The sequence below is a fragment of the Chionomys nivalis genome, chromosome 4 (genome assembly GCF_950005125.1).
Source record: "Chionomys nivalis chromosome 4, mChiNiv1.1, whole genome shotgun sequence".
NCBI lineage: Eukaryota > Metazoa > Chordata > Mammalia > Rodentia > Cricetidae > Chionomys > Chionomys nivalis.
Genome location: NC_080089.1, coordinates 102,502,481 through 102,516,757, shown reverse-complemented (window position 1 = coordinate 102,516,757; position 14,277 = coordinate 102,502,481). Strand labels below are relative to the sequence as shown.

Here is a 14,277-nt window from a genome sequence, read left to right as displayed (position 1 = left end):
TCTGTAGGTAATACGTTCATTGCTTCCCCAGTGATGACTTTGACGGGACCTCAGCCAGGTTTGTTGCTGGAACCATAGGAGGAGGCAGTCGCTGTTCCTGTCTCCCCGAGTGAAGGAATTTAGGCAACATCCCCAAGGCTCACATTTGCATGCTTGGTCGGCAGCTGTTCTGGAAGGTTGTGGAACCTTTGAGAAATGGGGCTTAGCTAGAGGAAGAGTAATCTCTGTAGTTCCACTCTACTTCCAGTTCCGTCTTCCTCCTGGTTCACTGAGATGTGAACATGGTTTTCCACATGCCTGCTTGGCCATGATACCTTATATCACCTCAAACCATGAGTTCAAATACTCTCTCCTTCCACTAAGTTCTTGTTTGGTTGCAGCGATAAAACAATGAACTAGAGAGGACAACAGCAACAGCTCTGTGCCCTGTCACGTGGCTGGGGAGAGCAGGACTCAACCAAGCCTGGTTTCTGGCTGCCAGGAACTGCAGCAACAAACAGCCTCTGGCATCAGGCAGTTGGACACCATCATGCTTGACAAGTACAGGGTGGGAGGTGGAAACCAGACAGAGGCAGAGTACTTGAAGAGGTGAGGGTGTTGCAAGAGAGAGACCTTGGCAGGTCAGAGCGGGAGACAAATACGTGCCACAGTGCAGGCAGAGCTTATATTTGAGAGAAGGGTAAAGGGGAGAAAAGCGGGAGGGAGAAATACAGAGAGGAAGCTGAAGAGGCAAGTACTAACCTGCCTCTTCAGAAGAGCAGCAGGGAAGCTAGATTGGGAGTGGACGGGGCTTATCTCTTAAAGGGACCTTTGTATCTGCGGAAAGACTCATAGTACAGACTATGTATAGTGACGGTAGCAACTATAGGATCCTGGGTTGGTCAGGGTTCTGCCTGGTACTTGTCAGGTGTCAGGGGACAGCATAATACCTGAATCCTAACAGCGGGTGCCGGGGAATAGGCCGGCATGAATGGGCTGTTTGCCAAGGGTTGATATCGAGGCCTTGGCTATAGCTAAGAGCCAAGTCTTGATACTGAGGAGGCCTGAGATGACGTCTTTGGCTCCTGTCACCACTGAGGGCCTTGCAGAGGCCATTAGTCTGGTCTGCCCCCTAGGGCCATGTTGGTGTCTGAGGGCCACACTGCCACGGGCCATGCTGATCTGAGTGACCTGCGCTGCCATCTGGGGCCATGGTGACATCTGAGCCCTGGCTGCTTCCTAGGACCGTATCCGGGTCCATAGTCTTAATCAAAACCAGGGCTTGAATTGATGTCCATGACTCCTGTTGCCACCAAAGGCCACACAGATGCTCGGGGGGCGAGGCTGCCAACCTGTGGCTCCGTGAGTGTCTGCTGGCTATGCTGCCTCCAGGGCCAAGTGGATTTGAATGGCCTGTACTGTCACCTAGGTCCATGGTGTTGTTCTGGCCAGGGCTGCTGCTGAGGGCCAAGGTCTGGGGTGAAGTCATGGCTCTTGTTACCATTGAGAGCACTGTGGATGCCCAGGGTCTGGTCAGCCACCTCAGACTGTGTTGATGCCCAAGGGTCATGCTGCTGCCAGGGCCATACTGATCTAGGTGGCCCATACTGCTGCTGGGGCCATGGTGATGTCTGGGCCTGAGCTGCTGTTGAGGGCCACATCTGGGTGCATAGTCCTGCTGCAGCTGGGGTTTGTGTTGATATCCATGGCCCATGTTACCACAACAGGTCATAGGAACCATGTATGTTGAAATCTGAGAGCCGTACTGAGCTGCCCATGCCCCTCACTGGCCCTGGAGTAGCTGGCCCTGCCTCTCACCAGATACTGCTGCAGAAGAGCTGGCCCCTGCCCTCAGGTAAAGATGCCCCACCCCTCACTTGGGCAGTACACTAGAGCTCACCCTCCCTGTTGTGAGCCAGCCCTGAGGGCATGAGAGAGAGAGCACAGAGCTGGCCCCAGCAGGGGTCAAGAGAGTGGAGAACTAGTCCTGCCCCTCACCAGCTGCAGCACACAGGCAAGCAGACCCTCTACTGCACCTGGGCAGCACGCTGGAGCTGATCCTCTTGTCCCAGGCACAGGTGAGCCAGCTTGGACCTGAGAGCAGGAGAACTGGCCCCGCTCCTTGCTGCAGGCTGTGGTAGGTATGTTGGCTGGAGTTCTGGTGGTGACAATAGGAGATCAGTCTAGCTGCCCTCCCGGGGCCAGGACCAGAGCGGTGGCCCACCCCAACATCCACTTCATCTATGAACTGTTAGAGCCAGAGAAGGGCACGAATCTGCAGATCCAAAACTGCAGGATCTCCATGACACAGGACAAAGGCGGGATGTGGGAGCAGAGTGGGGAGCCCGGGGAGCGAGAGCCCTGGTGAACCCATTGTTGGTGTATCGTTGATGGTGTGACAAAGGACAGAGGCCACAGATCAGACAAGTGAAGATGAAAGGACAAAATGGCGAAATGTGGGACCCATCAGTGTTAGGATTACAGAGTTGGGACCCTAGTGGGTCTCGGGCAGCTGAGGACCCTGGGTGGGAGGCGAAGGAGCTTGACAGAGCTTAAGTTTTATTGAGATCAAAGGGGGAAGGGAAGAGAGGACGGGAGAGAGACGGAGATGCAAAGAGAGAGAATGAGAGAGGGGAAGAAGAAGAAGAAGAAGAAGAAGAAGAAGAAGAAGAAGAAGAAGAAGAAGAAGAAGAAGAGAGAGAGAGAGAGAGAGAGAGAGAGAGAGAGAGAGTGCTGCTTCCTCAGAGAAAATGGCGAAGGGAAGAGGGAGGGAGTAGAGGGGGCTTGTCTCTGAGGTACTATCTGTCATGCGTGAAGGTGGCACTCTTAGGAGGTGTGACTTTGTGACCTTGTTAGAGGAAGTGCATTACTGTGGGGGTGGGCTTTTGCTTAAGCTTTGCTCAGTGACACAGTCAGTCGACTTCCTGTTGCTTGCAAGATGTAGGACTCTCAGCTAGTCCAGTACCACGTCTGCCTGTTTGCCTCCATGCTCCCTGTCATGATGATAATGGACTGAACCTCTGAAACTGTAAGCGAGCCACCCTGAGTAAAAATTTTCTTTATAGTAGTTGCTATGGTCATGTTGTCTCTTCACAGCACATATAATTCATATTGTAATTTTTTTTCAGAATAAAAGTTAAGAAACCCCCATTAACAGAATGAAGCTCCAACTAATTGCATTCATCCTAATCCTCTGGACTGAAACGCTGGCATATCAGAGTCCAGGTACCAGTATATTTTTTTGTTCATATTATTTGGGGAAAATAAATATTTTTGTTTTATCAAACTTTAATAAAAAGGGATACTTTATTTACTAACAGATCAAAGTACACAACAATTAGTAGTAGCCACAGATCATAACATTCAACAGATTTCATTCCTTAAAGATGGAGAAAGCTATAGATTAAAAAAAAATCATGTTTTGTAGCCCTGACTTTAAAATCTTTATTCATTGATTTGCATAACTCTTGACATCTCATATCTCTGTGAATACAGGAAGTCCACTTGTGTATTGAGTAGCTGGAGCCTTATTTATTTAGAAATGTTGCAAAAATGCTGACCAGGGAACAACCTAGCAGGCACTTGGGAGAGAATAGAGGAACTCAGCTTTATTTGCATGGGCTTGGACCGAAGCTGATGCTTTGTAAGGTCCATCCTCCACCCAGTTCCTCACAGCTTGTATAGGTGGGATAAGAGTGTTGAAATCCCCGGTGATGTGAGCATCTGAGGGTGGTCTGCGAGGCTGGTCTCCACCAAGGGGGATCTCCATTCTAGTCACACACGATCACAGGCATGAACACTGCAGGGAGAAGTTAAAACATGCCTTCCTCCGCAAGCTGGGCCTGTGGCGTGAGCAGAACACACGATCACAGGCACGAACACTGCAGGGAGAAGTTAAAACATGCCTTCCTCCGCAAGCTGGGCCTGTGGAGTGAGCAGAACACATGATCACAGGCACAAACACTGCAGGGAGAAGTTAAAACATGCCTTCCTCTGCAAGCTGGGCCTGTGGCGTGAGCTGTGGCATTCGTTTCTTACTGCAAGCGTTTGCCTTCCGAAGAGGAAGGGGCTCCGACAAGCTTACAGAACTCAACATACTAAACTATTTCAGAAGGAGACTGCAATCCCCACTATTCCTTCCTTATTCTGTCATTTCTAGGGATCTTCTGTTCCTGTGATAAAATCCCATGGGCCAACATTGCCTCTGGGAGGAAAGGGTTTATTTAAGTTTACAGTTGCACAGCCCAATGCTTCAATGGAGAGAAGTCGGGGAAGGGACACAGGGCAGGAACCTGGACACAGGAGCTGATGTAGAGGTCAAGGCAGAGAGCTACTTAGATGCTTCTCATAGCCTGCCCAGCCCGTTCTCCCAACACTCAGGCCCACCAGCCTGAGAGTGACGCTGCCCGCAGTGAGCTGGGCCTTCCCACAGCAATCGTCCCATAGGCTTGCCCACAGGTCGATCTGGTGGGGATTTTTTTTTTTCAATTGAGATTCACTGTTCTCAATTCACTCTGACTTGTGTAGTGTGATGTTAACAAAAACCAAACCAAAACGAAACAAAACACAACAAAACCAAAAAACTCCCCCCAAACCCCAAACAACAAACAAAAGCTAGCCAGCACACTAGGCAAGGATTATAATGGGGCTATCATATTACAAAGTATTAATTTGGTTTTGTAGGGTCATATATACAGGTACAATCTATCCATCTATCACATATCTATCCTTTCCCTTTATAGGTGGAAGACAAAGAATCCCCCACAAAAAACATAATCCAAGTGTTTTTGTGACTAAGCCATTGCCTCTTTCCTCCTTTACGATATGAACTATGCATGCTGGGTATCTCTAACCTGCACATCCCCAATCTGTAATGGTCACGACCTCAAACTTTGTGGGCCCCCCAAAAGAGCCCAGGAGACGCAGCTTCACTACAGCCGCTGTAGTGAAGACACACTGGTGACACACCGGTGACCCCGCTTTGCTTTCACGCACATGTCTGACCCCTTCTCTTGCTCTGTGGTTCTCAGAAGATTCCTTGCACCTAAAATCTTCCTTTGCTATGCTTCTAAGTTCTCCAGCCCCAGGCAACTGCTTATTATGCGCTGTTTCCAAAAATAGTTATTAATCCCCTCAGACTACATTAGGACCCCATGTCTGGGGTGCTATCATGTTATCAGTTTTGTAGTACAATATCATAATTTAGGGCTCCAGAAATAAAAAGAAGAATGTCAGTAGTCTTCAGAAGTAGATTTGAGAAAGAAGAATCTGTTGGCTAGCTTTACTAATGTCTAATGTCCCCTTGATGTGTCAGGCAAAACAAGTGGTTTCTTCTGGTTGACTTCCATCTTTGGAATTGTGATAAAGCCACAAGGCCATGGTCCCAAGTGAATAGCGAGGTCTAAACGGGGTCGGTGGTAATAAAAATGTGCTTGCTGTCTTTATTGCGCAGGACCCGGCCCCGAGTATGCAGATGTGGTGTTTCTGGTGGACAGCTCTGATGGCCTGGGGAGTAAGTCCTTCCCATTTGTGAGAACTTTCCTCACCAAGCTGATCAGCAGCCTCCCCATAGAGGCCGACAAGTACCGTGTGGCCCTGGCCCAGTACAGCGATGCTCTCCACAATGAGTTCCAGCTGGGCACCTTCAAGAACAGGAACCCCGTGCTGAACCACCTGAAGAAGAACTTCCAGTTCATCGGTGGGTCCCTGAAGATAGGGAACGCCCTGCAAGAGGCTCACAGGACCTATTTCTCTGGCCCCACTAATGGAAGAGACAAGAAACTGTTCCCCCCGATCCTGGTGGTGCTGGCTTCATCCGAGTCTGAGGATGATGTGGAAGACGCTTCGGAGGCCCTGAGGGAAGATGGGGTGAAGATCATCTCAGTGGGGGTGCAGAAGGCTTCTGAGGAAAACCTGAAGGCCATGGCCACATCCCAGTTCCATTTCAACCTCAGGACAGTCAGAGACCTCAGTGCGTTTGCCGCCAACATGACACAGATCATCAAGGACGTAACTAAGTACAGGGAAGGAACGGCTGTGGCCCTGTTCACGCCTCCAGCTCCAACCACGCCTGCAGCCCCAATTACACCTGCGACCCTAACCACAGCTGCAACCGATGCTGAAAAGACAGGTAGGAAACCCTTGAAGAGGAACCCAATCCTCATGGGCACGGTACCTGCCCACCCTTGCCCATGGCAGCTCTCGCCTGGTATTCATGACTGTATTGAGCTGCTGGGAATTTCCACACATCTGCCTTTCCTCTGCCTCTGTCTGTGCCATATCTCCGACACCAGTCCTGTTGTTTTCCTTTGCCTCCGTTGGGCAGAACAGCTCCATCGTTGAAATCTCTTATTTATTTATTTATTTATTTATTTATTTATTTATTTAAGATTTCTGCCTCCTCCCCGCCACCACTTCCCATTTCCCTCCCCCTCCCCCAATCAAGTCCCCCCTCCCTCATCAGGCCAAAGATCAATCAGGGTTCCCTGCTCTGTGCGAAGACCAAGGACCCCCCACCTCCATCCCGGTCTAGTAAGGTGAGCATCCAAACTGCCTAGGTTCCCACAAAGCCAGTACATACAATAGGATCAAAAACCCATTGCCATTGTTCTTGAGTTCTCAGTAGTCCTCATTGTCCGCTATGTTCTGTGAGTCCGGTTTTATGCCATGCTTTTTCAGACCCGGGCCAGCTGGCCTTGGTGAGTTCCCGATAGAACATCCCCATTGTCTCAATGTGTGGGTGCACCCCTCGCGGTCCTGAGTTCCTTGCTCGTGCTCTCTCTCCTTCTGCTCCTGATTTGGACCTTGAGATTTCAGTCCGGTGCTCCAATGTGGGTCTCTATCTCTGTCTCCTTTCATCGCCTGATGAAGGTTAATATTCAGGAGGATGCTTATATGTTTTCCTTTGGGTTCACCTTCTTATTTGGCTTCTCTAGGATCACGAATTAAAGGCTCAATGTCCTTTATTTATGGCTAGAAACCAAATATGAGTGAGTACATCCCATGTTCCTCTTTTTGGGTCTGGCTTACCTCACTCAGGATAGTGTTTTCTATTTCCGCCCATTTGTATGCAAAATTCAAGAAGTCATTGTTTTTTACTGCTGAGTAGTACTCTAATATGTATATACTCCATACTTTCTTCATCCATTCTTCCATTGAAGGGCATCTAGGTTGTTTCCAGGTTCTGGCTATTACAAACAATGCTGCTATGAACATAGTTGAGCATATGCTTTTGTTGTATGATAGGGTATCTCTTGGGTATATTCCCAAGAGTGGTATTGCTGGGTCCAGGGGTAGGTTGATTCCGACTTTCCTGAGAAACTGCCACACTGCTTTCCAAAGTGGTTGCACAAGTTTGCATTCCCACCAGCAATGGATGAGTGTACCCCTTTCTCCACAACCTCTCCAGCAAAGGCTATCCTTGGTGTTTTTTATTTTAGCCATTCTGACAGGTGTAAGATGGTATCTTAAAGTTGTCTTGATTTGCATTTCCCTGATTGCTAAGGAAGTTGAGCATGATCTTAAGTGTCTTTTGGCCATTTGAATGTCTTCTGTTGAGAATTCTCTGTTCTGCTCAGTGCTCCATTTTTTAATTGGGTTGATTAGACTTTTATGGTCTAGTTTCTCGAGTTCTTTATATATTTTGGATATCAGACCTTTGTCAGTTGCGGGGTTGGTGAAGATCTTCTCCCAGTCAGTGGGTTGCCTTTTTGTCTTGGTGACAGTGTCCTTTGCTTTACAGAAGCTTCTCAGTTTCAGGAGGTCCCATTTATTCAATGATGCCCTTAGTGTCTGTGCTGCTGGGGTTATACGTAGGAAGTGTTCTCCTGTGCCCATGTGTTGTAGAGTACTTCCCACTTTCTCTTCGATCAGGTTCAGTGTGTTCGAACTAATATTGAGGTCTTTAATCCATTTGGACTTGATTTTTGTGCATGGTGATAGACATGGATCTATTTTCATTCTTCTACAGATTGACATCCAGTTTTGCCAGCACAATTTGTTGAAGATGCTCTCTTTTTTCCATTGTATACTTTTAGCACCTATGAATCAGGTGTTCATAGGTTTGTGGGGTAAAGTCAGGGTCTTCTATTCAATTCCATTGGTCGACTTCTCTGTTTTTATGCCAGTACCAAGCTGTTTTCAATACGGTAGAGTTTGAAGTCAGGGATGGTAATGCCTCCAGACAGTCCTTTATTGTATAAGATTGTTTTGGCTATCCTGGGTTTTTTGTTTTTCCATATAAAGTTGATTATTGTTTTCTCCAGATCTGTGAAGAATTTTGATGGGATATTGATGGGGATTGCATTGAATCTATAGATAGCTTTTGGTAGAATTGCCATTTTTACTATGTTGATCCTCCCAATCCAAGAGCAAGGGAGATCCTTCCATTTTCGGGTGTCCTCTTCAATTTCTTTCTTCAAAGACTTAAAGTTCTTGTCAAATAGATCTTTCACTTCCTTGGCCAGAGTTACCCCAAGATATTTTATGCTATTTGTGGCTGTCGTGAAAGGTGATGCTTCTCTGATTTCCCTCTCTGCTTCCTTATCCTTTGTGTATAGGAAGGCAACTGATTTTTTGGAGTTGATCTTGTATCCTGCCACATTCCCAAAGGTGTTTATCAGCTGTAGGAGTTCTTTGGTAGAGTTTTTTGGGTCGCTTATGTATACTATCATATCATCTGCAAATAACGAAAGCTTAACTTCTTCCTTTCCAATACGAATCCCCTTGATCAATATTGAAGAGGTATGGAGAAAGTGGACATCCTTGTCGTGTTCCTGATTTTAGTGGGATGGCTTTGAGTTTTTCTCTGTTTAATTTAATGTTAGCTGTCGGCTTGCTGTAAAAATCTTTTATTATATTTAGGTATGACCCTTGCATCCCTAATCTCTCCAAGACCTTTATCATAAAGGGGTGTTGAATTTTGTCGAATGCTTTTTCAGCATCTAATGAAATGATCATATGGTTTTTTTCTTTCAGTTTATTTATATGGTTGATTACATTGATAGATTTGCGTATGTTGAGCCAGCCCTGCATCTCTGGGATGAAGCCTACTTGATCATAATGGATAATTTTTCTAATGTGTTCTTGGATTCGGTTTGCAAGTATTTTATTGAGAATTTTTGCGTTGATGTTCATGAGTGATATAGGCCTGTAATTCTCTTTCTTGGTTGGGTCTTTGTGTGGTTGTGGTATCAGGGTAACTGTAGTTTAATAAAAGGAATTTGGCAATGACTCTTCTGTTTCTATATTGTGAAATACATTAAGGAGTATAGGTATTAGCTCTTCTTGGAAGTTCTGGTAGAATTCTGCATTGAAACCATCTGGTCCTGGGCTTTTGATAACAGTTTCTAATTCTTCGCGACTAACAGATCGTTCACCTGGTCTTGGTTTAGGTTTGGAATATGGTACTTATCTAAAAAAATGTCCATTTCTTTTGCATTTTCCAGTTTTGTGGCATACAGACTTTTGTAGTAAGATCTAATGATTCTCTGAATTTCCTCTGTGTCTGTGGTTATGTCCCCCTTTTCATTTCTGATCTTATTTATTTGCGTGTTCTCTCTCTGTCGTTTAATTAGTTTGGATAGGGGTTTGTCGATCTTGTTGATCTTCTCCAAGAACCAACTTTTTGTTTCATTGATTCTTTGGACTGTTTTCTGTGTTTCTATTTTGTTGATTTCCGCCCTCAGTTTGATTATTTCCAGTCTTCTACTTCTCCTGGGCGCGTCTGCTTCTTTTTTTTCTAGAGCTCTCAGGTGTGCTGTTAAGTCCCCAATGTATGCTTTCTCCGTTTTCTTTAAGTGTGCACTTAGTGCTATGAACTTTCCTCTTAGCACTGCTTTCATCGTGTCCCATAGGTTTGAGTATGTTGTCTATTTATTTTCATTAAATTCAAGGAAGACTTTAATTTCTTTCTTAATTTCTTCCTTGACCCAGGTGTGGTTCAGTAGTTGACTGTTCAGTTTCCATGAGTTTGTCGGCTTTCTGGCGGTAGCATTGTTGTTGCCTTCTAATTTTAATCTGTGGTGATCTGATAAGACACAGGAGGACACTGATATTTTTTTGTATCTGTGGAGGTTTCCTTTGTTTCCGAGTATGTGTTCAATTTTCGAGAAGGTTCCATGAGCTGCAGAGAAGAAGGTATATTCTTTCTTATTTGGGTGGAGTGTTCTATAGATGTCTGTTAAGTCCATTTGATTCATTACCTCCAACAATTCTCTTAATTCTCTACTAGGTTTCTGTCTGATTGACCTGTCCATTGGTGAGAGAGGTGTGTTGAAGTCTCCTACTAATAGTGTGTGTGGTTTGATGTCTGCCTTGAGTTTTAGTAATATTTCTTTTACATAAATGGGTGCTTTTATATTAGGGGCGAGGATATTCAGGATTGAGACTTCATCCTGATGAATTGTTCCTGTTATGAGTATAAAGTGTCCATTTCGATCTCTTCTGAGTGATTTTAGTTTGAAGTCAATTTTGTTAGAAATTATTATGGCCACATCTGCTTTTTTCTTAGGACCATTTGCTTGAAAAACATTTTCCCAACCCTTTACTCTGAGTAGATGCCTGTCTTTGTGGTTGAGATGTGTTTCTTGCAAACAGCAGAATGTTGGATCCTGTTTTCATATCCAATCTCTTAGCCTGTGCCTTTTTATAGGTGAATTGAGACCATTAATATTAAGTGATATTAATGACCAGTGGTTGTTTACTCCTGTTATGCTTATTGTTTTTGGTAGTAGAGTTTGTGTGTCTCCCTTCTTTGAGTCATGCTGGTGAAGGGTCACTAGATGCCTGAGTTATTGTAGGCAGTGTTGGCAATGTTGGATTCCTTGGGCTGTGATTTTCCTTCTATTACTTTCTGTAGGGCTGGATTTGTGGCTATGTATTGTTTAAATTTGTTCTTATCCTGGAATGTCTTGTTTTCTCCATTGATAGTGAACGATAGCTTGGCTGGGTATAGTAGTTTGGGTTTGCATCCATGGTCTCTTAGTTTCTGCAGTACCTCTATCCAGGACCTTCTGGCTTTCATGGTTTCCATAGAGAAGTCAGGTGTAAGTCTGATCGGTTTACCTTTATAAGTTACTTGGCCTTTTTCCTTTGCAGCTCTTAATATTCTTTCTTTAATCTGTATATTTTGTGTTTTGATTATTATATGGTGAGAGGATTTTTTTTTGATCCAGTCTGTTTGGTGTTCTGTATGCTTCTTGAATATTCAAAGGAATATCTTTCTTTATGTTGGGAAAGTTTTCTTCCATAATTTTGTTAAAAATATTTTCTGGGCCTTTGAGCTGTGACTCTTCTCCTTCTTGTATCCCTATTATTCTTAGGTTTGGTCTTTTTATTGTGTCCCATATTTCCTGAATGTTTTGTGATGAGAATTTGTTGATTTTGCTTTTTTCTTTGATCAGTGTGTTTATTTTCTCTATGTTGTCTTCAGAATCTGAGATTCTTTCTTCTATCTCTTGTATTCTATTGATTATGCTTGTTTCTGTAGTCTCTGCTTGTTGACCTAGATTTTTCATATCCAGCTGGTACTCAGTTTGTGTTTTCTTCCTTGCTTCCATTTCAGTTTTCAATTCTTGAACTGTTTCCATTACCTGTTTGATTGTTTTTTTCTTGGTTCCCCAGGGTATCATTTACGTATTTACTCATTTCTTCAAACTTTTTGTTATACTTCTCATCCATTTCTATGAGGGCATTTTTTACATGTTGTTTAAGGGACTCTATTGCTTTCATAAAGTCAATTTTTTCCTCTTCTTCTGTGTTAGGGTGTTCAAGTCCTTGTGTTGTAAGATCATTGGGTTCTGGTGTTTTCATGTTGTTTTTCAGATTGTTGGGTGAATTCTTGCCTTGGCGTCTGCCCATCTCTTCCTATCGATGCTATCTAATGGGTCTTTTAAAACAGGATCAGGTTTCCTTGCTGGCCAGGGGCCCCGCTTACAAAATGCCCTCGATCCGTTTCCTGGCTCCAGCCAGGGGCCAAGATCCCTCTCACTACTCAGAAGGGTCCTCAGGACCAGGACCAGGCTCCCCGTTCGCCAGGGACCTCGCCAATCAAAGGCCTACCACTCTGCAGGCCAGTCACCCTGGATCCAGCGCCCAAACAGGCTAAAATGGGTGATCCCGTGGCCCCACGGAAGGGAGGGGGAGTGAAGGAGGCCCCCCGCAAGCAAGCTGGGATGGGTCAGGGAGAGAGAGGTCGCAGTAGAGGAGGAGCAGCCCCAGCAGAGGGTACCAGCCCTCACAGACTAACCGGGGGATCAAAGGGGTCGGGGAATGCCCCTGCTCCGTTTCCTGTGTCCCACCGCGGGCCAAGAACACTCTCCCCACTAAGGAGGGTCTTCAGGGACAGGACCAGGCTCCCCGTTCGCCTGTGGACTTCGCCACTAAAAGGCCTACCACTCTGCAGGCCGGGCCCCAAAAAACCTACTTGATTTAATTGTAGTGGGGCAATCTGCTCTCAGTGCGGGCTTCACTCTTTCATGCTTGGAGTATCCCACATCCGCTGCATCTGCGCGCCGGTGTCTCCGCCCGCCGCTTGGGCCTGCGCCCATCGTTGAAATCTCAACCCTGCATTTTTCCTCTTTTGGGATGCTTTCAATGTAGGTCCCAGCATTCCTTGGGCACATCTTATGACAGCAACATTTCCCATAATTTTCCATCTCTGTTTGTCCCCATCCTATAACCATGACCAGGGAGTGTCACAAGCGCAGAATTGGCAGCTTATGTTAATTTCTGTATCTTTTGAACCTAAGCGAGTGAGCTGGTGTTCTGTTTCTTACTATGAATAGATGAAAGTCTGACTCTCATAGACACCAGAAACCCTTCTGGATGATTCCTTTTCCTTCATCTTTCTGGCGATGGAGCCAGATGGGCAGTATTCAATAAATGCCAGCCAAGGAGCACATCAAGACTAGCTTATCCCACGCAATGGGAGTGAGGACCGAGGGACAAAGGGCTTGTCGCCACATTTTCATGCATCGTGCCACACACGCAGCACAGGGGTGAACCTGCTGGTCAGGAGTGTGGCGGGCTGCAGTCTTGGGCTTGTGTCTGCCTAGTGGCTTAGCCCTTCCTGTACCTTCTTTCAAGCACGTCTCTAGTGAGTGTACCAGCGCCTGCTCCAGACAAAAGGCGCTTGCTACCTCTCCAGCCATGTCGTCAGTCATTTTATGGTGAAAGCTTTCACATTTAGGACTAAATATTTCATATTTTCATGTTTTTAACATTAGGATGTGTTTCTGCGGTGCATCAGTAGTGCTTTTAGGAGACTCCGAAGTGCTGCTATTAAGTAATGATGTCTCTCCCAGCAGAATATATCTTTAAAGTGAAGAAATACCGGGGATGTTTATCAAAGGCCTATGGGTATGAGTGAGAGCCAACTGGAAGCAGCTCAAATTGAATTGACTCAGTATCTCCCTCACTTACATAATTCAAGACCTCAGCTGTTACCCCTCCTGTGTGAAATTCTCCCATTCATTTTTCTGAGGACCCCCAAGCATATCTCATGGGATTGCTTTTTTTTCCTCTAAGACCTCACCATTCATGGTGACCCCTAAGCACATCTTACGGGGCTGCTTTTTTCTTTAAGACCCTACCATCCATGCTGACCCTCAAGCTCATCTCATGGGACTGCTCCTTCCTCTAAGACCCCATCATCCATGCTGACCCCTAAACTTATGAGACTGTTCCTTCCTCTAAGAACCCCACCATCCATGCTGATCTGATGTCTACTGCACTAGGGGCTACTCAGCATCAGCATTTACCCCAGCTGTCAAGTGTGACCTTAGGCTGGGGTGATGACCCTGGCCATTGCAGCAAGTCCTTAGGCGAGTTCTGATTTCCATTCCAGAAGCCATCTCTGTTACCTTCTGGCTTCCACTTAGCAGGTGCCTGCTCTGCCTTTTCTTCAGCTCCCGGGAAACCCTGGTATTTTACACACACACGTGTACACACACACACACACACACACACACACACACACACACGGCCTTCTCTTCATTTACTTTTATTATTGATTCCCTCAGCCCAAAGATGGAACCCTAATGCCCCACTAGCTCTCACCTTCTTATTGAAGGATGCTATTCTTGTGTCTTAGCTGAGTCTTCTATGACGATTTCAAAGCAGAATACCCTTGAGTCTCTTATCACTGGAGAGGTGGTCCTTGAAAGCATCAGTAAGAGACAAGAAAAATAGGAGGCTGCCCATGCAGTCCTGGTGATGAAGCAAATGGGCCAATCAGCTCTAGGCAGGTGCATAGCAAGGATGCTGCCCTGGTGAGAAGCCTGGCTATGGCTCTGGAGT

At 45.9% G+C, this 14,277-nt stretch overlaps 1 protein-coding gene across 1 annotated transcript in view; it reads left to right on the top strand.

The window, feature by feature from the left end:
• Positions 1 to 14,277, top strand: part of Col6a5 (collagen type VI alpha 5 chain) — a 121,521-nt gene that overhangs the window by 16,544 nt on the left and 90,700 nt on the right. The window contains exons 2-3 of the mRNA XM_057768747.1: positions 3,108 to 3,204; positions 5,432 to 6,109. Of these exons, the coding sequence (XP_057624730.1) occupies positions 3,138 to 3,204; positions 5,432 to 6,109 (745 nt within the window). The 5' untranslated portion in view covers positions 3,108 to 3,137. The remainder of the gene's footprint in view (positions 1 to 3,107; positions 3,205 to 5,431; positions 6,110 to 14,277) is intronic.